The sequence below is a fragment of the Pezoporus wallicus genome, unplaced genomic scaffold (assembly GCF_028554395.1).
Source record: "Pezoporus wallicus isolate ANWC-B61680 ecotype Strahan unplaced genomic scaffold, APGP_CSIRO_Pwel_v1 contig_3487, whole genome shotgun sequence".
NCBI lineage: Eukaryota > Metazoa > Chordata > Aves > Psittaciformes > Psittacidae > Pezoporus > Pezoporus wallicus.
In genome coordinates, this window is record NW_026636018.1 from 481,129 (window position 1) to 504,430 (window position 23,302).

The window sequence follows — 23,302 nt, forward strand, 5'->3', positions numbered from 1 at the left end:
ATTATGACACCCTAAGATCCCTGACTGGTGTGCCTCTGCCTACTAGTAAAATGCAGCTGTTGCTAACAGATCATAACAGCAATGGTTCATGGTTCTGCCAGTCATACGGATAATATTGGCTTTGGTGACAGCAGAGCTCCCACTAATACACCTGGGAGTAAGGATGCACTGAATGCTGAGTAGTTGGTGCTACCCACTGTATTGCAGACTTGCCTGGTCACCAGGTTCCTAGAAGAAGTCTAAAAAGGGGAGGAAAAAGCACACCATTTCTTTTGTTGGTGCTAGCAAACAGATTTCCTTTTAAAGGCAGAGTGAATGAGATCAAAGTCCACCATGCTATGGGAAGTGAGCAAACACCACCTTGCACAGAAGGAAGTGCTTGTAATTATGCTGATATTATCAACCAATTGCTGTTTCTCAGAAACCCAAAAACATATTTTTCCCTGAAAGAGACATATTTCATTTCAGCAGCAGGAAGAATTCAAAGCAGCAACTCTCAGCAGAGATGAAATGAGACTGTGAAACAAGCTATAGACCTGTACCAGTGTGATGAAATGTTTCAATGAGGAGTGAAAGCCGTTAGAAGAGTAGCAGAACATCGATGGCTATTCATACTGAATTGGCAACAACTTGTTTTCACTCAGATGATGTCCTCACATCAATATCTGTGAATTCTCAGCTACCACATTCAGTAACTGATTAATTTTAAAATTTTGGTTTTACTCATTTTATTTTGCTGTTTTCCCAGATGAATGTTCTGCGAGAAGACAGCATGTAACGTGTTACTGCCACAATGCGCACAATGAGGCCCAGGTATCATTCCAGATGCAGAACTTCCTTTTTACTATGCCCAGCACCACTGGAAGTAAGAAGATAATCTACTTTGAATCCCAGTTCACCTTCTGCCGCAGCTTTTAACACTAAAAATCCATCTCTCATCTAGAAGGCACAGTGACAGAGTTACTCTTGAAGCACCAGTGCAAGCTAGGGAACTTAATTTTATTTCAACAGATGGCTCCAGAAGGGACTGGTATGACCGCTTCATGCTCCACTTGATGTCCAAGCCTCCGTGCAGTGTCACTGTGAAAACCTCACCGCTTCCCCCTCTCCCTCGGCCGCTGCATGGGGCCCGGTGTGACTCCCGCACCGTCAGATGAACGAGCGCTCCGGCCGAGAAGAAAGAGCCCACAGCCTCGCTGCGCGGATGAGGTTCACCTTCAGGCTCACATTAGCCTGCCCGTGTGTGACAACCCACTGCGGACGAACTATAGAGACTGCGAAATGACTTAAGGCCCTGATCCATGCCTGGCGCTGAAGGGAGTGTGTAATACACTCACGACGGGCTTCCTGCAGCCTCCGCAATCCCGGTGTGCCCCGCGCCGCGGACACTCTATCCACAGTCTCTGTAGGCGGAAGGGGGCGGGCTTGGGTGTGTTGTGGTGTTGCTGGCGCTGCACGGAGGGAAAGGCCCGAGGCCGCGGCGAGGAGTGGGGAAAGGTGAGTGAAGGGGGGGTTCTGGTGGCGTGTGTGCGTGTGGGGTGTCTTTCCTTTTCCATACTGTTCTGGGTCCCTAGGGCTGCGGATAAACGGTGTCGCGTGTGTGTGTGTGTGTGTGTGTGTGTGTGTGAGAGAGAGAGAGGGAGAGAGAGATGATGTGGGGTCCTCTGGTAGAGAAGTAAGGCTTGGGGTGCTTGAGTGGGGTTTTGGAAGAGGGGTTTGGGGTTATGTATTGGGGTCAGGATTCTGTGATGTGAGTGTAGGATTTGGGGGCTCTTTGGAGTGCTTGAGGGGTGTAGGGGAAGAAAGACTTGAGACTGAGGAGGGCTTGTGATCTGAGGGATTTGGATCTCACCTCTGGGACCCATGAGGGACTGAGTCTTTGCTGTACATCAGGGTGGGAGTCATAATTGGGAGTGTCTGGGTGCTTGAGGGGTGTATGGGGAGACTCCTCAGTACAAAGAAATGCCCTGATGGGGGGTTGATTTCAAGGGGTCTGGGTTTATTGAAGAATGTGGAAAGGGGTTGCTTGTGTGGGTTTTGGGACTCTTAATTGGAGAAGAGGGGTGATTAGTGTTCAGGTATGTTTAGTGTCATGGGTGGAACAGGATGGATGTGGGAAGGGTCCTTAGTTATGTGGCTGGTGAAGGTACGGAGATGAGCTGGTGGACTTCAGGAGGCCTCAGGGTGTAGGTTGGTGAGGATGGGTGCGTGTTCAGGAGCAGATAAGGTGGATGATGTTTCTGAGAGATTAATGTAGAGAGAGCTTCAGAGCGTCATAGAGTTGTTACAGTGTGTTTTGGCCAATTAGGAGGACTGTCCAGTGAGGTAGTGTGGTTGATGGGGAAGCTGAATGTTGGGGTTCGAGTTTTGTGTAACATGTTATTTTTGGTAACTCATAGGAAAGTATGTGTAAACAAGAGATTTGTGATGGAAAGGGCTTTAGCTTCCCTTTGGGGATAACAGTTGAAGCATATGGGGTTTACAGGAGCCTATAAGCTCTTGATATCCACAAATCCTGTTTTAAAAGCTAAGGTAACGTGCTTTCAAATTGTTTTTGTTCACTGCTAAATCTGGAGAGTGGCTTTTGCTGTACTGTGGGTCAGTGGTATCTGTAGCGTGGTGAGCATTGTTGTGAGCATTCAGAGAGAGCAGTTTAGAAGTAGCAAATGAATACCATTATTGCAGTATTAGAAGATAAGAAATTTAACAGCATTTCATATTTGCTATCTTATGTATGCAAGAAGTGGAAAAAATTCCACCTCATGATCATACAGAGAAGTGAACCATGTCTCAGTTCCTTTTTGCTTCTTGTTGGTTGAGACTGAAACCACCAGTTGAACTGCGTCACTATTAAATGTTTTGTGTTTGATTGAGTCAAGCTGAATCTCTTTTGTCTTCTGGCATCCCACCTGTAGCTTTGTGACTCCTTCTGAAGCTTACCTGCCTGGGGAAAGATGCATTAGGTCCAGTAGTTATGATTGTATATCAAGCTATCCCATGTCCAGAAAACTTCAGAGTGCTTCGGGAGCCTCCAAGCTGTGGTTACATTTGCTAAACCTTTAAGCTCTTTCTCCAGTAGGAAGAGCAGAACTTGACAAAATGGTTGTATGTTGTTGGGTTTGAAACTGGCCTACAAAAAGGGGAAATGTGTCCGAGTAGGAGAGAAGACAAATGCTTGAGAGAAATACCTATAACAAGACATTCTCAGTGTTGTGCCATTCTTAGAAAGAAACTTTTCTTTTGATGGTGCGATAAAATAATTTCTTAAAGAACAGTGTTTGTTTTTTTTTTTTAATAATTCCCCTCCTGAACTATGGTTTGCATTTGCTTTAGTAGCCTTTTGAGTAGATTGTTTTCTAAGTACAGACAATAAAGCAGGAGTTTGTCTAGCAGACCGAGAAGTGTGGCGCTTGTAAATCCTCTAATCATCTTGTGTAGAGGAGCTTGCATAATAGTATAGTAAAGTGTAAGAGGTCTGATTAAGGCGGCTTTAGTAATCCCTGTCTAGTCACTGGAGATAGTTGGCCGCTACCTGGGAAGCGAGGGATGGAATAACTGTGCTTCAGATTCCTGCTGTGGGAATACCTTGAAGAGTCTTGTTTCTTATAAGACTGCTAAACATGTATAGCTCATGGGAGTCTTGCACTGAACAGTTTTCTTCTGAAGTGCTGTTAAATCTACAGGTGCTTCAAAAAGTGAAGAAAGCTGTGTTTACTTTGGTCATAAATTAAACTCCTTCTTCTGAACAACTGCTTAAAAAGTTTCTCAAGACTTTGCATACTTTGTGCCAGTAAAGTAGCTGGACTGACATGATGTTGTTAATTCTGAGCTTAGCAAGATTTGATATCTCTTAATCAAAGACACAAGTATGTTGGCAAAGTTCAGTACTGAGTTCAAAGGCCTGCCACGTAAAGTCAGTTGCAGATACTTTGGGCTGCTAATGATACTGCAAATAGAAAGAGGCTGGAGGAGAGAAGGGTTGGTCAACCTGAAATAGTAAGATCATATTCACTTGGTTATGTGGGCACCTTGATCAGTCCAGTAAATTTTGATAGTGTGTGTTCACACACGTTGGTGTGTGACGTGGCAAAATTGGCTTGACAGTCATTAAGCTTTTAAGGGCAGTGATATTAGAAACTGTTATTTGCCATGGGCATGAAACACCTTCTGATGTGCAAGCAGTAAAAGTCTTGTGAAAAAGGAAAAGCAAATCCCAAAGCTTCATTGAGATGTAGTGCCAGAGGGTGGGCTGGGAGAATGTGGGAAAGAAAGGGAGAGGGCTGGATATCTCCGAGTCTCCCGTGCTTGGTGGGAAGATTTACACAGAAAACAGGTGAACTAGCAGCATGGATTTATTTTTAGGCTTTACCCTTTTCTGTGGGGTAATGTTGGCTCTCACCTCTGTTAGCTAAGCCTGTGCTACACTTCAAACAAACCCTGGAACTATAAAAGACTAGTGTTTTTGTTTGTTTTGTTTTGTATTTTGGGTTTGCTTTTTTTTTTTTTTTTTAACTCCTCAGAAGTCCTTAGACTTCATAGCAGCCATCCAGTATCTGAAGGGGGCCTATAGGGATGCTGGGGAGGGACTCTTCATTAGGGACTGTAGTGACAGGACAAGGGGTAATGAGTTTAAACTTTAACAGGGGAGGTTTAGATTGGATATAAGGAGGAAATTCTTTCCTGTTAGGGTGGTGAGACACTGGAATGGGTTGCCCAGGGAGGTTGTGAATGCTCCATCCCTGACAGTGTTCAAGGTTGGACGAAGCCTTGGGTGTGATGGTTTAGTGTGAAGCGTCCCTGCCCATGGCAGGGGGGTTGGAGCTAGATGATCTTAAGGTCGTTTCCAATCCTAACTATTCTATGATTCTAAGTCTTTACAGGTACTGTTCTTAAATCTCACACCTCTTTGTTCTGTTGGAGAATAGGGTGTTACCTACACCGACATTCCTTTAGGCGATGTAAATGAGAGCTCTGTAGGAAGCAGAACCAGTGAACACGTTTCCAGTTTTTTTTTGCCCCGAGGTTGTGCTCACCTGCTCACTGTTAAGATTTGAGTCACTGCATCAGCCTTTCTCTCTGTTGGGGATGCACCTTTCTTTTATACAGATTTATCTATTTTCACCAAACCAAAGGGCACATAAGATACCTATCCCACTCACAGTTCCGTTGTGTAAGCCTCATTCCCTTAGGCAGCACACCTAAAAATTCATAGGCAGGAAGATTTATGAAATTAATCATAGATTTAAAATTATCATAGATTTTTTTTTTTAATAAAGTAGATCAAGCCTTGTGGCTGAATAAAGCAGTGATAGTGTGACCCTGCATTACAGCAGGTGTGTTCTCCAAGAAAGGAGCATCGACTGCTTCAGTAAGGTCTGGCATTTAATTTGGAAGTCTGCCTGATACCAGATCTTTCACAGGAGAACAGAGCATCTCTCTGTGGGTAGCTGATATTTAGTGAAAGCCTCATGACCTGAAGCATGAAGGTTTGTGTGTCCTAGAAGTTTGTATACCTTGATGTATGCAGTTGGTTAACTACAGGTGGTATCCCTAGTGAATATATATATATATATATTTAATCTTAAACACTTGCTGTTAGTGGCATAGCGAGTTGAATAATTTCATAGGCTGGGTACATTTCTTTAAAATACCTTTGGTTTCAAAGTTTGGTGCCTTTCCATTTTCCTGTTCATCTTCAGCTAGTTTCTGAAAGGTAAATGAGAGTGTTCAGTGTGTTGCCTCTGTGGCGTTCATCAGCTGGGGTATTTTGAAGTTGCAGTTCATCAGTGTTAACTAACCGTTGACCATAAAATTGTGCTGTTCTGAGCAGAAATGAGACCCTCTTATGCTGTGTGTGGTAAAAACTTAACCTGTATGAGATGGTAGAGAAGCTTTACAGACAGAGTAGTTTATGAAATCCTGAACTAGGAGAGATGCTTTGCTTTCTTACCTTCTCAAAAAAGAAAAACACTTGATGAGATGCATGTTTCAAAGAAACTTTGAGCATCTTAACAAATCGTTTGCTAGCAGGCTGTTTGAAGCAGCCATTCCCACTGTTAAAGTTTTGAGTTCACAGTGTGATTTTTTTTTTTTTTTTTTTTTTTTTTAACACACACCCCCCCCCCTTTTTTTTTTTTTCCTTCCCCTCCCTAATGCTTCCTTTATGGAGTTTGCCTGAATTAGAGCTGGTCTTTTATAGCATGCTAGGATAACTAAGAAACAGAGAGTGGGACATCAGAAATATTTTGCATATCATTTCATAGTGTCTCTGAATGCATCTAGGAATTGATATATTGGATAAGAAATTTACTTGTCTGATTTTCTGTAGGCAAAATACTTTCTAGGACATGTTTACCCACTGCATGGGAGAGTTTACATTGTAAATATGTATAGACATATAAATCATTAGTTCATTTTCTAAAATGGTTCCTTATGGTTGTCTTTCAGAGATTATGTGAGTTGCTGCATTGGCTTTCTAACATCTCGCACGGATACTCCTGGTATGTCTGAAGGACAGATCTCTTTTATGTTCTGAATGTACCAGGTAAATCCCAGTAATAACTTTGCATGGGACATTGTGATCTGTTAAAAGTAAGAAGTCAAGAGAGGGCAACTTTTATTCTATATTTAGTCCTAGTTGATTCTGTAAAAAGCGCCTGACGGGCTGTAACCTGAAAATTATTTTTATATCTGTTATACTAGAAAATAACTGCAACACTAGTGCAGCTATTTGCAACACCAGTGAAGATGCTGTGTCAGAGGGGGTTAGCCACTTTCCATAAATACCTTTAAGAACTTTGCTCAGCATTTCTGGTGCTTGAGGTAAAGCAGAAGGAGGAAAAATAGTTTTATTTTTCAGGTAAATAATTCCTCTGTCAAATCTCCTGCCTCACCTGTTTGTCTGAGAGGCAAAAAATGGATGCAGCTGTGACCTTTGAGAGCAGTTTAATTGCCTTTTGTTTGCAGTGGTGTTACAAGAGCTACTGTTCAGTAGCAGTGGTGAATGAATGCTTACCTCGACATGTTCCTGGCTAGCATACTTAATTGTAAGTAACTAATATCACATCCATTAACCTAATTCAGTGTTTCGTTTTCAGGTTGTCCTCATGAGTACTCCTGTGGAGAATGTCCATGATCTTTTTTGCCTGTGTGGTGCGGGTGAGGGATGGACTTCCCCTCTCAGCCTCCACAGATTTTCATTTCAACCAGGACTTTCTGGAATGCAGAAAGAGATTGAAGGTGTTATCCTCAATTCTGGCACAGTATCCAAGTCGAGGCACAGTAAAAGGACATGACTTGAGCATACAGTAAGTTGCTGCTTTTGTTTGGTTGTGTTTTTTTACTTCCAAGTTTTGAAATGTTAGACCTGGGATTAGTTAAACTTTAGGTATATTCCATAGTGCCTAACTCCAGTTTGAAAATTCACCGCTCATCTCTAGATAACCTCCAAGTATTTCGAAACCTTATTTCTCAGCACCACAGCCACACAGCTCCTACTCAGTTTAGTAAGCATATGTTAAGAATTGCTTATTTTAGTTTTCATTTTTGTACCAGATGCTTTGTGCTCAATGGGCAGTACTTGTTACTATTAGCAATTGGAATATCCTGGACTTCTACAAACACCTTCTAAGACAGCGTCCTAATGCCTAGGAATTAATTAGTTTAGTCTAAACCCCAGTTCCTTGTCATCTGATTCTGGCTTGCGCAGAACTGCCGTGCCTCTCTCCTGCATACTGCCCACTCTGTTTTCCAAATACCAGAAGGGTTTGAGTCTAGACCTCTGGCTGATGGATATGTCTTGAGGAGGCCTGAAGCATGCTGACAGTAGCCAGTGTGGACAAATTATAAATCTTTGGTTTTATTTATTGGACAAGGGTATGATAGTCTTTATTTTAAGAAATTAAAAATTAAGTTTTAGCTTGTGATTGCTTGTTTGGTTAGCAAACATTAGAAAACTTAAACTAACACAACTAAAATTACCCCTTTCTGCGGGAATGGTTGGAGAAAGTAGACTTGAACTTACACTGAATCAGTTGGAAAACCAAAGATTAGCATTTTAATTCCTTTTCCCTCAAAGTGAACTTGTGCCCTTTAATGCTAATGTTTTCTGCTTTTAACATTCTGTAGTTGCTGCAGAAGTAGCTATGCATTGGGCTTGGAAATGAGTGCATACAGATACATGGCAAAAAGGCTATAAATTATTGACAGCTTGGAAAAGGTAGTTTTACAAAGGTGTGGTGTTGGTCCTCAACTGTGAGCTGGAGACAAAAGGAATTTAGGGAACCTACGCAGCGTCACTAGGCTGTCACAGAGCTAACCAAAACCATAAATCCCAAGTACATGATATAATGAATAAATAAAAATGTGATAAAATAGAAGCAACAAGTATTTCTTTGAGAGGGATGATATATATATAAATAGTGGAAAAGAGAAAAAATACAGAGAGTAATTGTGCAGCTCCAAGACTTTGATTTTATACTGATCTAAAAATGGCTAATGTGTAAGAAAAGATTTCCTCAGTCTTCTGTCAGAGATGCTTACGAATCTGTAATTATGGTGGGGATTGTGGAAGTTTAGCCGTCTGCTTGTAGTGCTGACATGCAAACTAGGTGCCCTGGCTCCCATCTTGTTTAAGGAAGCCTAGATGAGAGTAATTTCTCTCATTCTTAAATAACACACCTGTGTTTTGGTCAGATGAATACCCTGTTTGGGCCATGTTCAGGTGGAAACTTCTGCATAAATATGGCTTCAGCGTTAGGAGGACCCCTTTTGGAGTACAATTTTTATTGTGCTGTATCTGATCTGAACTCATCTTTATTTGTTACAAATGATTTCACAGTAACAGTGTTTGAATATCTTGGTATGGGCAAGTTAACAAATATCTCTTGCTGTTAAGATGAAGTTGCTGTATTCAAAGAGAGCAATGAATATATCTGCTTACCTCCTGTGAACAAGCTTGCTTGGGTTTAGTTTTGTTTGTGGAAAGCCACTGTGTTTTCTTTCCAAACCTTCTTGCCAGTGATGTTTTCTGGCCATCTCTTTTCTTATTGATGTGATTTAAAGGCAGCCTGGGAAAATAATGTCCGTAATTTTTACTAATGGAGCGATTTCATAAAGTCTGTATTGTGATCTTTATTATGCCAAGGCATACTGAATGAGTTAAGAATAGATATTAGATCTGCAGGGGCTGCATGACTGTTACAGCAGCGCAAACCGTATATTTTTTGCAGTCTGCTCTTTCAGCGCAGTCCATACATTTCATTTTGACAGAAAGCACAGTTTACTTCTTGCATTCAGCGTGACTCTCTTGCCTTTTTATGTTGATATTACTTTTTTCTTTTTTTTTTTCTCTATTTCAGTTTCCTTTCTTCTGGGGATATTGCCTGCATGGCAATCTGTTCCAGCACTTACTCAACTGTCATGGCGTTTTGCTTCCTGGAGGAGCTTCAGTGGGAATTTGCTGCTTCCTATGATATAACAAGCATTGGTTTAGCTTCCAGACCATATGCTTTTCTTGAATTTGGTTTGTAACTTTGTTCTCTAATAGAGAATTAATTAATTGTGTGTCTGCTACTTTTATGATGTTAAACAGTGTCTCCTGGCCAAAGCCTGATTGTGAAAATGAATCTCTGTGTGTGCCTTTGCATGTGTAGGAGTAGCAGGGAGAGCCTGTATTTGTCTTAAACAATTAGACTGTTGCAGTTCCTTACAGTGCCTTTAATAGATGAACAAAGTGCTGTGGTGATTACTAAACGAGCACAGGAAGAAAAAGAAATCCTTATCTCAAACACTTTTAACTTAATTAAAAATATCTGACAAGTGGGGATAGATGGGTACAGGAAAAAAGGGAGACAGAATAGATTATTATGGGCAGCTTTACTTACGGCATGACTTAAATTTACATAATGCTTCATAATCATGCATAGTGTTTCTTTTTTAATCTGAAATAAATGGTTTTCTTGCCAAGGAGGAGCTGCTCTACTGTACGTCCTACCTTTATAAAACGCAATCCACTTGCAGTGAGAAACTGTTTCCTAGGAAGGGATGAAACAGTGCAGTGGTTAGCACACTTCAATCCAGATTTCAGCAACAGTGTTAAGCTCATGCTTAAAAGATTGGGAAATTTACAAGGAAAGTGTATGATACATACAGCTGCCTTGGGTGAATTTCCCTGCAGGGCACATTCTAGGCGTGATGTAATTCTGTACGAAGATCCAAATTGCTGTCTTTAAAAAAAAAAAAAACAAACCACAAAATAAACCAAACAAACTTGAATAGGAATTTGGGAATGTCTAGCTTCTCAATTGCGTAAGTCTCTTTTTAAAGAAAGAAAAAAAAAAACCCTTTTCTTAATTTCTCTTACTGTACAGCATTTTGTACTGAGTCTACCTAAGGTTGCTGTGTGATTTCCAGCCCTCCTCTCCTTTCCTCTCACCTCCTCACCACCCTCCCTGCCCTGGTCACTTTTCTGTGTTTGAAGCTAAGATCCACTTAATGCCTAACATCGTAGCCTTTTGTCTGGTAGCTACAGCTGATTTTAGCAGACTTACTTAAGATAAAATACAGGATTTTTCTCCAAGGGCTGCTTATGGCGTTGTGTATTCGACACAGAAGTCCTCCTTAAGGAACTTGTTCTTAAGCTGCTACATATGTATCGTATCCAGGAGCAGCTGTGGTCAACCTATGCAAATCTTCTAGCGTCACAATATCTTAAAGATATGGATTTTACTTAAAGGATATCTTAGGAAAATAAATGTTTTTGCATTTTATTTCTCTAAGCGTTTGAAATAGCTTGAATTTGCCAGTATCTTTGCACAATAAAGGGAAGTATCCACAGTGAGGTACTTCATTTCTGGAGGTATGAGTAGTAAGTACTTAGAAAAATTCTCTACTGAGTTCAACTCCTGTCAAACCAGCAGCCACGTTTGTGGAAAGGGATTTGCTAGCAAATGGCATTAAATTTGAAGTGTGAGAGATGAAGTAGGCTGAGCTACGTAGATGTGTGGCTTGGATGTTTGTAGAATTGCTGTGGAATTGACTCTGCCAGTCAGAGTTGCTTCATGACTCAAATATAAGTTGAATTAATTTATTTCTGTGCTTGGAGAAAAACCCTAATCCTTAATGTTGTTAAAACACAATGTGGAATTGCTTCTCATATAGTTCATGAGTAGTTTAAGATATGTGTTAAATCTAGTCTGGAATATCAAAACTTGTTTTCAATCCACTGCAGGCAGGATGTTGAGATTTAAAGTATCCAGAAGGGAGTGGGTGTGATATAAAATACCTAGGAGAGATATTTTTCTCCCTAACCAGGAGTGGAATTCTACACCTGAAATGAGTAAGAAAAGAAATGAAGGAAGAAATGAAAAATAATTAAAAAGAGTGCCCTGATTTGATTAATAATTACCTGAAGCACTTAACTTTTGCAAAGCTAATTGAAGCATGTTTTTATATTGTTTCAGATAACATTATTCAGAAAGTGAAATGCCGTTTTAATGGTGCAAATCGCTCTCAAATGAAGGACAATTGGGAGAAGATTGAGGAGGAGCTGAAGTTCCAGCCCCCAGTTCAGCTGAAACTAGAGGATATGGAGCTGATGAATGGGATGGCAAATGGTGGGCATGCAGGTGTTCATGTGGAGGTTGGTAAGTTACTACTACACACAGGTGACAGTAGACTTCCTTAACCTAACTTTGCAAACAGTAGAAAAAACCTGTAACAGCACCAGTTCACTTTGTACTGAGAAATATACATATCATGTGCCTGAAACACAAGAAAAGACTGACTGCCTTTCTATCATAGTTAACAACAATATAGCAGGTATGCATCAGAGCATTTAAGGACTCATGGTAGTATCTTTCTTTCCAGTCTTAGACCAGCTTTTCTTTATGGACAGTTGGTTGTAACTGGACTTGGCATTCTGCATGTTACATTCTCGTGCTTCTAAGTAGTTCTTTGTTAAATTTTCTCTTGACAAAAGAAGCTCAACTAATTCCGGCTTGTTGCAGATTCTAATGGAAGATACGTAATTACAGTCTGACTGAGTTGCTTCAGGCTTGAGGAAAGAAAAGTTTAGAGGATTATGAGCTGAGGGTAAAACTCATTCCCAGACTTTCCATGTTGGGTTATTCTCCCTGCTTTGCTTTCTCCTTTTACCTTATTCTTTAACATAAAATGCTTTTTACTAAAAATCTGAAAAGAGGATATGTATATCTGTATAAACAACACATAAAGGCTTGATGAGGGACCTTTTCGTAATGAAGTCTGACATGACTTTGAGCAACCTGGTCTAGCGGAAGGTGTCCCTGCCCATGGCAGTGGGGTTGGAACTACACGAGCTTCCAACCCAAGCCATTCTGTGATTCTGTCTGCTTTTCCAAGTACTAAACTGTACTTATTCATTGTAAAATTGGTATCTTCCTATCTGTTTTTCAGTTGCCTACTCAAAATCCTGCCTGCTTCCTCTATAAAATGAAATCATAGAATCATTTAGATTGGAAAAGACCTGTAAGATTGAGTCCAGCTGTGAACCTAACGCTGCCAAGTCCACCACTAAATTATGTCTCAGTTTTAATTGTATTAGCATGGTGGTTTAAATGCAGCTGGAGAACCTTGAGCTTGTATCTACTCTTTCTGTGGTGTTCTTGGCTTATACAACACTGATAAAATGAAGTTTCTGTTGCTCAGTCTTGTTGTTTCTGCTGAATGAGCTGGACTCTGTTCATATTTTAAGTTAAAATACAAAGGGGCAGTGGTTAGGAAGAAGAAAAAAATAGAATTGAAAACAGATTTGCGAGTGCGCCTTAGAGCTTGAAGGTTAAATATTTTAACGATGTGACTGGGTTTAGAAGTGTTTTGCATTAGTGTAAACAGTTTTGGTGCCGGTAAACATTTGCAAACTAGTCTGTATCCACAGATCAGAAATACATTTTCAGTTCCCCCATATTCTTAATTGCTTTCTTTTACTTTTCATCTGGCTTTGTATTTCTGGCTGTTCTCTCTGATCTAATGCAAATACTCTTACACATCATTCTACCTTCATTTTAAGGATCATGTTTATGATCATCTGTTTTCCTCAGATGGAGTCAGCTTTCCTGGCTTATGTCTCTCTCATCATTACCACTTTACTGCTCTAAGTTTAACTCTGTAGATGGTGTTTATTCCCATATTAACGTTATTTATGTTACGGCTCTTCTCTGTAGGAGATTTCTTGAGCATATGTTGGAAGTGTTATGGTTGCAGGAGAGCAGAATTTAATTGTGTCCGTATTCTATAGTGAGGATAGATCACTCAGTGGATTGATCAAAACATCAATCTCTTTACATGGTGGTAGCTGGTTCTTGTCTTATTTTGAGCTGTGTGATCACTCTTCATTTTAGTGTGAAAGGAGTCTGCAAAGTCAGGGTAGTTTTGTCCTTGTTAGTATATATGGGAATAAGAGCTTTATTTTTACTTTTTTTTCCCACTCTTCCTTCTGTTTGTTCCTTCCTTTGTTTAACTAAACCCAGCCCAATTCTTGCTAGAACAATGTTAGCACCATATACTTGACCCACATTTACACAACCTAAGCTGCTGTTGCAAAAGTCTCATCTTGTTTCTTGGTATTAGCACAGCTGGTAGAACTTCTGAATATAGTGAGGTCTATATACAGAAGAAATCTGAAGTAGCTTCCTGTGAAGAGGGAGAGTTTTTGCATCAGAATTGGCTCTGTGAAGTAGAACAACAACTTGTGCTATATGTCTAGTAAGCATGCTGTTAAATTATGGAGCATTATGCTCCCCTTGATCAATGTTTAGTCTTCTGTAGGCATGCAGGGAGTCCTTCACAGGGTCCTTTTTCAGGTGTGCTTTGAAGATGTCTCGTATTTCTCTCTTGTGTGCTTGTATTTTACTTTAAAATGTTTGAGTCTGATTTCATTTTTCACTCCTGGTGTTGTCTTTATCTGGAGCTTTGGGTATGTGATGCATTGTCAAACCCTTGCTGTGCTGTGCCTTGAAGAGACAGGATGGAGTGTGGTACTGACGTTTGTGTCAGTCTCCGGTTAAATAGCCAGAGGCCTCTGCTCAGAAAATCTTTTCTAGTCAGAGGTTTCCATTTCTTCATTGTGTGAGGGTATTTTCACAGAGTTGTTCTGTAAGTGTTCAAATCTGCAGATGCATTTTTCCTGAGTGCTAGGTAATCCACAGTCCCCAGAACATCTTCTGTATGGTTCTTGTATCCTGAAGTACACAGCTTTTCTCCTTTGGAGTCAGTTTGAAACCCAAATTAGAATTTAATTGTGCTTCTGCAAATTTGCCTCTCTTAAGCTAAGAGTGCTCTTGTTTCCTTATTTAGTGTAGTAAGGAATTTTAGTATGAAATTCTGTTTATAAAAATGATTGAATTCACACAAGCAACTGTAGTAATTTCTCCCCTAGAAGTACCTCTCTCGCTTGTACTGTGAAATTTCAGTTTGCGAATTAAACCTCGGAATAGTATAGAAGAAATAAAGCACCACAGCAAACAATTTAGAGATCAGTTTTCACAGAATCTGAACCCTGAGTAACTGGATGTTGTAATCTCCCCTGCATCTGTGATAGTAATTATTTTTATCTGGACAACAGGAAGAAAACAAAACTAGTCACTTTTACATAATATTCTTTGCTACAGAAGCAATATATCAAGACTTGCATTGTTTTTCCCTGGGGAATAGAAACTCTTGACATGTATGGTTTGCAAAATACAATGAATGACACTTGCACTTGATAATTTTTCTTTGAGAGACACTGTGTGCCTCTGAAGTAAACCTTTGAAACAGAGAAGAAACAGCAGTCTTCATAAGTAAGTTTCCATGAGAGAGAGATATATAGCTGCAACGTTACTTAATTTATCAAAAATAATCAGAAACTTCATACTCAGGTCAGTGCATGAGCAAACATGCTGGTGCAGCTTCTGTCCAGCACACTGTTTGGACCTTAGATTTCACTGCATGGGGTAAAAAAGCAAAATTGCCTGTGAATGATAGGGTTACTTGCACCATTTATATACATGAACATGTGTATTACAATAACATACAGTGATGCTTCATAATGTGACATATATCAAATTGAATTAATACAGTTCCTTTTGCAGCTGCTTTGGAGATTAATTTATGGATGTATGAATGCATGCCAGACAAGGTAATTGCATCGACACAATGAAAGATACTTTATATCCCTATATTAATTTGGCAACAAACTTTTTTACATCCATCAAAATCTCTCTTGAAGGAGAAGACACAAAGCATTTTTCTGTCTTAAACTATTCAGTACTGCAATGTTAGGCTGTTACTGTGCTTCATATGTCACTGAAACAAAAGCCAGAGACCATGTCTGGTGTGTCACTTAGTTTATCTACAGTAGTCAGGAGCTGGCTACATCTGGGTAGGAGGCTGAGGGTCCTGAGAATATGAGGGTTCATTCATTCTCTCCGGCATCTTACGGATGTTGGTGCAGGAGAGGATCTGGATTTTATATCTGAGCTGCAGATTATCTTCCTGTTTACTATGCTGACAGTGTTCTACTTGTGATGATCCAAGGGCAGGGATGAAATGTAGGCGAGTATCTAGGTGTGGCATCTGTTGGGTTAGCGAGCACAGCTAGGACAAAAATAGGTGAGATTTGTACAACCAAAGCTGAATTAGAAGTGGCAGGTTCCAAAGTTAAATACACATTTATAATAATTGCTTTGACCTTAATTAGGTATGTATCAATTAGATGATCCTGAAGAAATGATATTTGGAGGTGTGGGTGTTATGTAGTAGTAGTGGAGAAGGTGGAAATGCAAGGAGATATAGTTCACTATCTGTGAAACATGGAGAAATGGAACTGTAACGCACTGTAAAATGTGGCTCAAAGACAAAAAAGTGTAGCATCCAGTTTAATTCCTAGACCCCGATTTTCATAAAATCACAGAATGGTTTGGGTTGGAAGAGACCTTAAAGCTCATGCAGTTCCAACCACTCTGCCATGGATAGGGACACCTTCCACTAGACCAGGTTGCTCAAAACTCCATCAATCTGTCCTTGAACGCTGCTAGGGATGAGGCAGCCACAGCTTCTGTGGGCAGCCTGTGCCAGTGTCTCACCACCCTCACAGGGAAGAATTTTTTTCCTAATGTCTAATCTGAATCTTCCCTCTGTCAGTTTAAAGCCATTCCCCTGTGTTCTCTGCCTACCTGCCCGTGTCAAAAGCCCCTCTCCACCTTTCTTGTCAGCCCCTTTAGGCACTGGAAGCTGCTCTAAGGTCTCCCCAGAGCCTTTTATTCTCCAGGCTGAACAAGCCCAGCTCTCTCAGCCTGTCTCCATAGCAGAGGTGCTCCAGCCCCTGGAGCATCTTTTTGACCTCCTCTGGACTCACTCCAACAGCTCTGTTTCTTATGTTGGGGGTCCCAGAGCTGGATGCAGGACTGCAGGGGGTGTCTTAGCAGAGCAGAGGGGGAGAATCCTCTCCCTCAACCTGCTGATCACATTTTGGTTTGACCATGTTTTGTCAGTCTGAGAGGCCCATAAGTTCTGTGACAGACATTTCCTTGCTGTGACGAGGTAATATTTTCCTGCCAACTCCTACAGCTGTTCTAGCAGCAGAGCATGAAAGTCCTTGGCTGTACAGCTGAGTCCTGTCAACTGCTTGGTTAGGGCACCGAATGCTGTGTGGAAGCTATGCAGGTAAAAACTAAATTGCTGTATACCAGCCTGAAACCTCGAGCTTGGTGGGAAGAAATATTACTTTTTCCCACAGACACAGTCAGTCACAGTTGAGGAAGAGATGAATTGCTGTCTTGCTTTTGTGGGTGTCAAAAATTTAAGCTCTTTGCCAGACCAGTGCTTAAAGCGTCTCACTCTTCTACTGACCTGTAAAGAGTGCTAGGTATGCTAATCTGCTGTAATAAACGGTGGAAAAATATTTGTGTGCACCATAGTAGAAGACATTAATGCGAAATAGCTCAAGAACAAATTCTATTGCTTAACCTCTCTAAAAAATACTCCAGAGCTTTGATGATTTGTAGATGTCTGAAGAACTAAGCAGGATACTGCAACAAAAACAGTTTTCTAGTCATAATTGGTCTTCTCTGGAGCAAGCATGAAAGGTTTTGAAAATGTTTAAAATCTGCATGAGCTAATTTGTGTTGTGAGCTTTCAATGTCTCTTTTTTTTTCTTTTTTTTTTTTCCTTTTTTAAGTGCCTACTTACAGAATGCAGCGTGTGACTCCCTTGGGCATTCTGTCACTTGTTCTGAACATCATGTGTGGAGCTTTGAATCTCATTCGAGGAGTTCACCTAGCAGAGTATTCATTTCAGGTAACCCTGCTTGAATTGAAACTTGTGTGTGAGTCAGAGGGAGTGAATTATTTGGGTAACCAGATTAAGGGTGGCTCTTCTGCTGCTTAGTAGAGCATACACTTTCTCGCACGAAGTGTGGTGCTTGTCCAGGGAATGCACAGCTGATTGCTCACCTGCTGGACCTCGTGTTTTGTTGTTTATTGAAACATATGGCATTTTATTCTTTTCTAGGGACATTAAAATTTGGAGGAATATTTAAGTCTTGCCAGGCTGGCTGGATTTTTTTTTTTTTCCAATTCTCGTATTTTGCTCTAGATGCTTTTGTTTAGATTTTCACATATGCTTTAAAAAATTACACAACTTTTAAAAAGTAGGAAAAAAAAGTGTCTTGATTGTATGGTGGCAGTTTTATTTAGCAAGAATCATCACCTAAGCCTCAGTTCTTCATATTGCATTCAGTGATACTGATCTTGTTGTTTAACACTGTTACAGTTGATCAACATAAACTAGAATGAGAGGTACTTGATGAAATGCAGAATTCTAAAATATCAAGCAATACTTGCTAAAAGCTGTACCTGATGCAGTTGTTTTGTTACTTCTTTTAATCTAAACAGGAGGATCATGAAGGAATTGGAAATGTGATAGCTTTTTTCCTACCTTTTCTAGCCTGTGTTTTTCAGGTATGTTAACTGTAAATAAAATGCTTTCTTATTATTTTAATATTATAATATACAAGACAAAGTAATTTTCAGATAAGCAGAGGAACAGTTTGGGATTTAGTATCCTACCTAGGTGATTCCACTAAGGTATTCCAGTGAAGTGGCACAAGTACAGTTAAAGGCACAATTTGACCTCTGGCAAACTGTAGTTGCAAGCCTTTTCAGTGTTTTCATGTTTTGACTTGCCAAATGATCTGAGCTCTTTACTGTGAGGGTGGTGAGGCACTGGCACAGGTTGCCCAGAGAAGCTGTGCATACTCCATCTCTGGCAGTGTTCAAGCCCAGGCTGGACAGGGCTTGGAGCACCCTGATCTAATGGAAGGTGTCCCTGCCCATGATAGTGGGGTTGGAACCATGGAATATTTAAGGTCCCTTCCAACCCAAACCATTCCATGATTCTATGATTATTTGTGCTGACCTCCTTATGCAAAAAAAGTTTGAATGAGGAAGTATTATCTGCTCTAGATGGAGTTTTTTTGAGAGGTTTCTTAAAATGCCTAAAACAGTGGTCCACAACCTTTACCTTGAGGGAAGTATGTTCTTTGGAAAATCTTTAGTTTTTATCCTGCCACTGCAGGAAGCTGCTGTGGTTGGGTTACTAGTTCACAGAAGTAACATAATGCAGCAGTACTGAGCAATGAGTACGCTGTAGGCATTTGGTTAATGGTTTGGGGACCCCTGTCTCGAGACTTATTTATCTGTGGTATTTGAAGCTTGCACAGCGGCTAGTTATTGAATTGTAATAGATAAATTATATTGTCTTTCAGCCTTCTTACTCCTCTGCTCATGGCAGAGCTTTAAGATGGAGATACTGATTTGAATCTAAATACTCGATGCAAGTCATTCTTCACAAAGAAAGGCTCTGACCTGCTTTTTTTTTCCAGTCAGTACCTAAAAGCTAGAGAAGCTAAACAGAGTTCTCTCTTATCCTTTTCATCTATAGCAGTCATCTTTACAAAATGCTTGTTAATAAATTCAGCTTAAATGTGAACTGCTTTCTGCATGCTGATCTCTACTTGTGTCATAAGCACAGCTGGAAACTGTGACTTTAAGTGAGAAAGCATGATCTGTTACTGCCTGGGTTAAGAAAGTAACTCTTCTGCCAGCACTTTGAGTTTTCAGTTTTCTCCTTTAAGGGTTGTTGCTCTTCACACATACTTAGCAAATAGGTTCCACCTGATCTTGAATTTAAAAGGAAAAAGAACTTTTAACTCCTAGCTGAACCTGTTAACAGAAACTGAGTCAAGTCTAGAGAATGAAGCCCTTTACTTATCCCCCAAAAAATATGACAGAAGCAGATTTGGGTTTACTGTTTTCTGGCTTCTAACCCTTTGTCTTGTAAAAATTATAGGTAGTTTTTGAAAGCTGGTTCAGCTTTCGACTCATTTTAGTCCAGGCTGAGACAGGCAGGAGGGATGCCAGCTGTGCTGACAGACATTTTTTGATAATCTGTGTTTAGCTGGTAGGTTCTGGGTTGAGGCCACCACTCTGGCTGTTCCTGGAGGACCTTTCAGCATAGGAGTCGAAGGGAAACTTTGGGCTTCTCGGTGATCACTGTGCTGGCAGGCACATCCAGGAGGCACAGATGTGCCATCAATTCTCAGCTGTGTATCTCATCTATGCATAGTGTCATAGAATCATAGAATACCAGGTTGGAAGGGAACAGAAGGATCATCTGGTTCAATATTTCTAGGCAAAGCATGACCTAGACTAGATGGCCCAGCACCCTGTCCAGCTAAATCTTAAGTGTTCAATGCTGGTGAGTCCATCACATCCCTGGGGAGGTTATTGCAGTAGCTGATTCTTCTCGCTGTCAAAAATTCTCCTTGTATCCAATCAGAATGTCTCCAGGAGTAACTTGTGCCCATTACCCCTCGTCTTTTCCATGTAAAAATGTTTAATGCTAACGCTGTCTCTCTGGTGCTTTTGCAGTGTTACCTGTACCTCTTCTATAGCTCAGCAAGAAAGATGAAAACATTTGTACTCCTTTTCTCCGTTTGTTTATGCAACATTTACTTGTATGGATTACGGAACCTCTGGCAAATAGCCTTTCACGTAGGAGTGGCATCTCTTTCTTCTTATCAGATACTGACAAGACAACTTATGGAGAAACAGCCTGACTGTGGAGTATGAAAAAAGCTTTGGGTTTGCTATTCTGTTTTTACAACTCTTCTTTTTTTTTTGTTGCTTTTTTTTTAATTAAACTGGACAAAAATTGCTTGGGGTGCTTTTAAAGATTTGTGACAGTGGTTACTGCAAGGAGGATATTTCAAAGCAACTTGAAGTAAAGTAGGATACTGTAATCGTGTCAAACACACAGTGAGGAATGTAGCTGTATTTAACATGGCATGTGGTAGTTGTGCATGGTAGATCTTGTCAGGTGCCATCAGCTGATGGAGGTTCTCCTTGCCATCAGTAGGCTTTTACTCCTTGACTAATACCATCTAGACAGCATTTTGCCATTTGTCTTACTGGCTTTGTAATAGTTTGGCAGGTCAGCGTCTTGCCTTGCCAATGCTTCTGAAAAAATTAAACTTGTATAATGCAGTGACGATAAAGTGGTGGGTAACATTTTTATCTATGGAATTTGTTAAGCATTAAGATACTTGGTAAATGTGAGTAAAGGAGTAGTTTGCCATAATTAGGTGAGTTCAATAGCAGTGGGAAAAAAATATTAGGAAGAGCTTGAGGGTAATTTTTCTAGGTTTTGAAAGAGAGGAAAGGAAAACACTGTGGGTCTTCTAAAAACCATAAAGGCTATAAATATCTCCTGGCTAAACAGCGCATTGTAGTTAAGTATGTGCTCATTGGTTAATTGCAAATATGCTTGGGGCAGCATAAAATAAGCCAAAGTGAATATAAATGATCTTTTCAGCTCAAGCGGCCTTTATTTCCTTGGTTAAGGTCACTCTTAGCGTAAGGGTAATTCCACGTTTGCTTGGTCTGTACAGATAATAAATCTCCCAAGCGTACTTATGACAGGCTACTGACTCCTTCACCTTTTTATTTAAAAAAAAAAAGTGTAGATGGTTGGTAGAAAGCCATTACCAATAATGGAAAGCAAGAGCAGGTTCTCTTTGTTATATAAAACACCTTTAGTTAATGGTGTTGAGTTCTTAGACTATGATGAATTTATGAGTTTGCACTTTTGAATGCAAGAGCTGAATAACATTTGCTGCACTGGGTATTCTTGAATGTGATGTATTGAGGTGCATAGGAGCATTTTAGAATGTACATGAATAACACAGGCTCTCTGTTTAAAAAAATGCATAGCATTTTGATGCAGCTGTCCTTGAAGGGTTGTAAACATTCAAACTGAGAAGATGTAGAGAACTCTTTGGTGTCTTATTGTGGCAGTATGGTTCTAGATTTCCTTTTAATTTTTTTTCTTAAGAAAGTGTTTTCTGGTTGCCCCATTTCTTCCACCAGGGATGTCACCAAAGATTTATATTCCTCTTGCATAGTCTCTACCTCTAGTGGTTGCAAAGTGATTAACGTGATGCAAAGTTGTCTTCCTGAGTTTGCAGAAGCACTTAACAAAAGTACTTTCTTGTATCTCAATTTTCCTGCAGTCTCATGATGCAAAGATTAGTATCAGTGTACTGCCGCATCAGAAACCTGTGGTGCTGTACCTCAGTATCACTTCTGTAATGCAGTTTGACTGCAGCAACGATATCAATAGGCAGATCATTACAACCTGAACAGTTTTTAGGACAGCAAAAGATTTGGTGCCAGAGCTTTTTTCAGTAGTAAAATGTAGTTCTTTCTTTTCCATCCCATATTATCCCGTTTACTGTAAGAGTAACATAATGAAATCCTTTAAACTGTGAGGATTCGTCTAGTAGGAATGATAGAGGAATATTTTAGCCGGCCATTTAAGAGAACAACTAGAGCTGTGTGCCAAAAGGGAATAATTTTCTGTTATAAGGGAGTGGATTAAAGTTGTTTGTTACCCTAGTTTTCTGACAGAGTGTAAATGGAGAAACAAAGCCAAAATTTAACCATTTTCCTTAGAATGCCCAGATGATCCCAGAGATGTGAACAGCTTTCATGCTGTTCAGGCTGGTTTACCCGATAAGGTACCCTTTAGAGACTGCAGGAACCAAGCTACAAGTTTGGATTGCAAGGTGTTTGGTTTTTTTTTTGTTTTTTTTTTTTTGAAAAAATAAAAGCCTCAGAAAGATGCTAGTAGTAATTTAGCACTGTGTTAAGGGTACTGGAGCTGGTGACTGATTGTGTTTTCCAGGAGCATAAGCTGGGTATCAGCCTGCTGGGTTACCTTGGGGAATCATCCTGTGGGAAAGGATGAAGCATTTTATACTACAGATAGACAGAACTTTATGAAAAGACCTCAGTGATATGACCCAACTCCGTGCTCCTACCTTTTTAGCCTCAGTCTGGCTAAAATGTCCAGAAGAGCTTTACTGTTCCTCTGCAGGCTTTGAGCTCACCTGCTGTAGCGAGTGTTGGGCCAGTGAACCATTGCCTGCTTTCTATTCCTCATCCTTGTATTGAGCTGATTGGAAGAGACTGTAATGTTCTGATACCTCCCCAGCATCTGTTTGCTTTATCATAAATCAAATACATCCTCATGCCAGGTGACGTTAGCAGCAGCTCTGCAGTAAGAATGGTAGAACAAGGTGTTTAGGTAGCTTGTGTATTTAACATAGGATAAATTCAGGTTTTGTGTAATATTTTCTTTTTCCTGAAATTTATTTTGATAAAATCAGGCAGAAGCAGTTGGTTCAGTTCTGCCTTCATGTATTTTATTTTTTTTCTACTAAATGAACAAAGCTCTGGTTTGCTGTTTCATCTTAATCCCTTTGCAACCTCCTTTGTTTGGTTTTGCTTTTTTTCCTGTATTATGTGTAAATCATGTTAAGGAATCTATGTGGATTAATACGTGTGTGTTAGTATCTGTGCACTTAGTAGGTTTGAGTTGTGGTTCCAGGCTGAGGCAGAGCATGCACAGTTGGACCAATTTTTTTTCTTTGTTTTTATTTTAATGTTAGTATTTAGAATGGCTTCTACATCTCTGTGGTATTTATATAGTTAAATGTTTTCTTATGGTGAAACAGCAAGAGGAACAGAAGAGTTTACATTGATCTCAGTGCTTTAAGATTTAATAAAAAAGAATGACTTGCAGTTTGAGTTCATGAAATCCGACTCATAATTTGGGATTATGCCTGTATCGAATCAAATCCCCAAACAGGAATCCATCCCTTTTTGTTCAACTTTAAACTGGTTAATGTTGTTTGAATTGCATCTTCTTAATTCTGTCACTT

At 40.1% G+C, this 23,302-nt stretch overlaps 1 protein-coding gene across 3 annotated transcripts; it reads left to right on the forward strand.

Annotated features, from left to right (window-relative positions):
- Nucleotides 1–6,388: 6,388 nt before the first annotated feature.
- SEC22C (SEC22 homolog C, vesicle trafficking protein) lies at nucleotides 6,389–22,072 on the forward strand. Of its 3 annotated transcripts, none has more exons than XM_057398924.1 (7): nucleotides 6,389–6,544; nucleotides 7,098–7,307; nucleotides 9,360–9,523; nucleotides 11,463–11,645; nucleotides 17,198–17,316; nucleotides 17,913–17,978; nucleotides 19,950–22,072. In XM_057398924.1, the coding sequence occupies exons 2-7, from the start codon at nucleotides 7,126–7,128 to the stop codon at nucleotides 20,148–20,150; spliced, it is 915 nt and encodes a 304-aa protein (XP_057254907.1). In that variant the 5' UTR covers nucleotides 6,389–6,544; nucleotides 7,098–7,125; the 3' UTR covers nucleotides 20,151–22,072. The 3 variants fall into 3 exon arrangements, with proteins under 3 accessions (XP_057254907.1, XP_057254910.1, XP_057254909.1); XM_057398927.1 differs by lacking the exon at nucleotides 19,950–22,072 and adding an exon at nucleotides 18,902–19,410; XM_057398926.1 differs by having other exon boundaries at nucleotides 6,432–6,500.
- The last annotated feature ends 1,230 nt before the right edge of the window (nucleotides 22,073–23,302 follow it).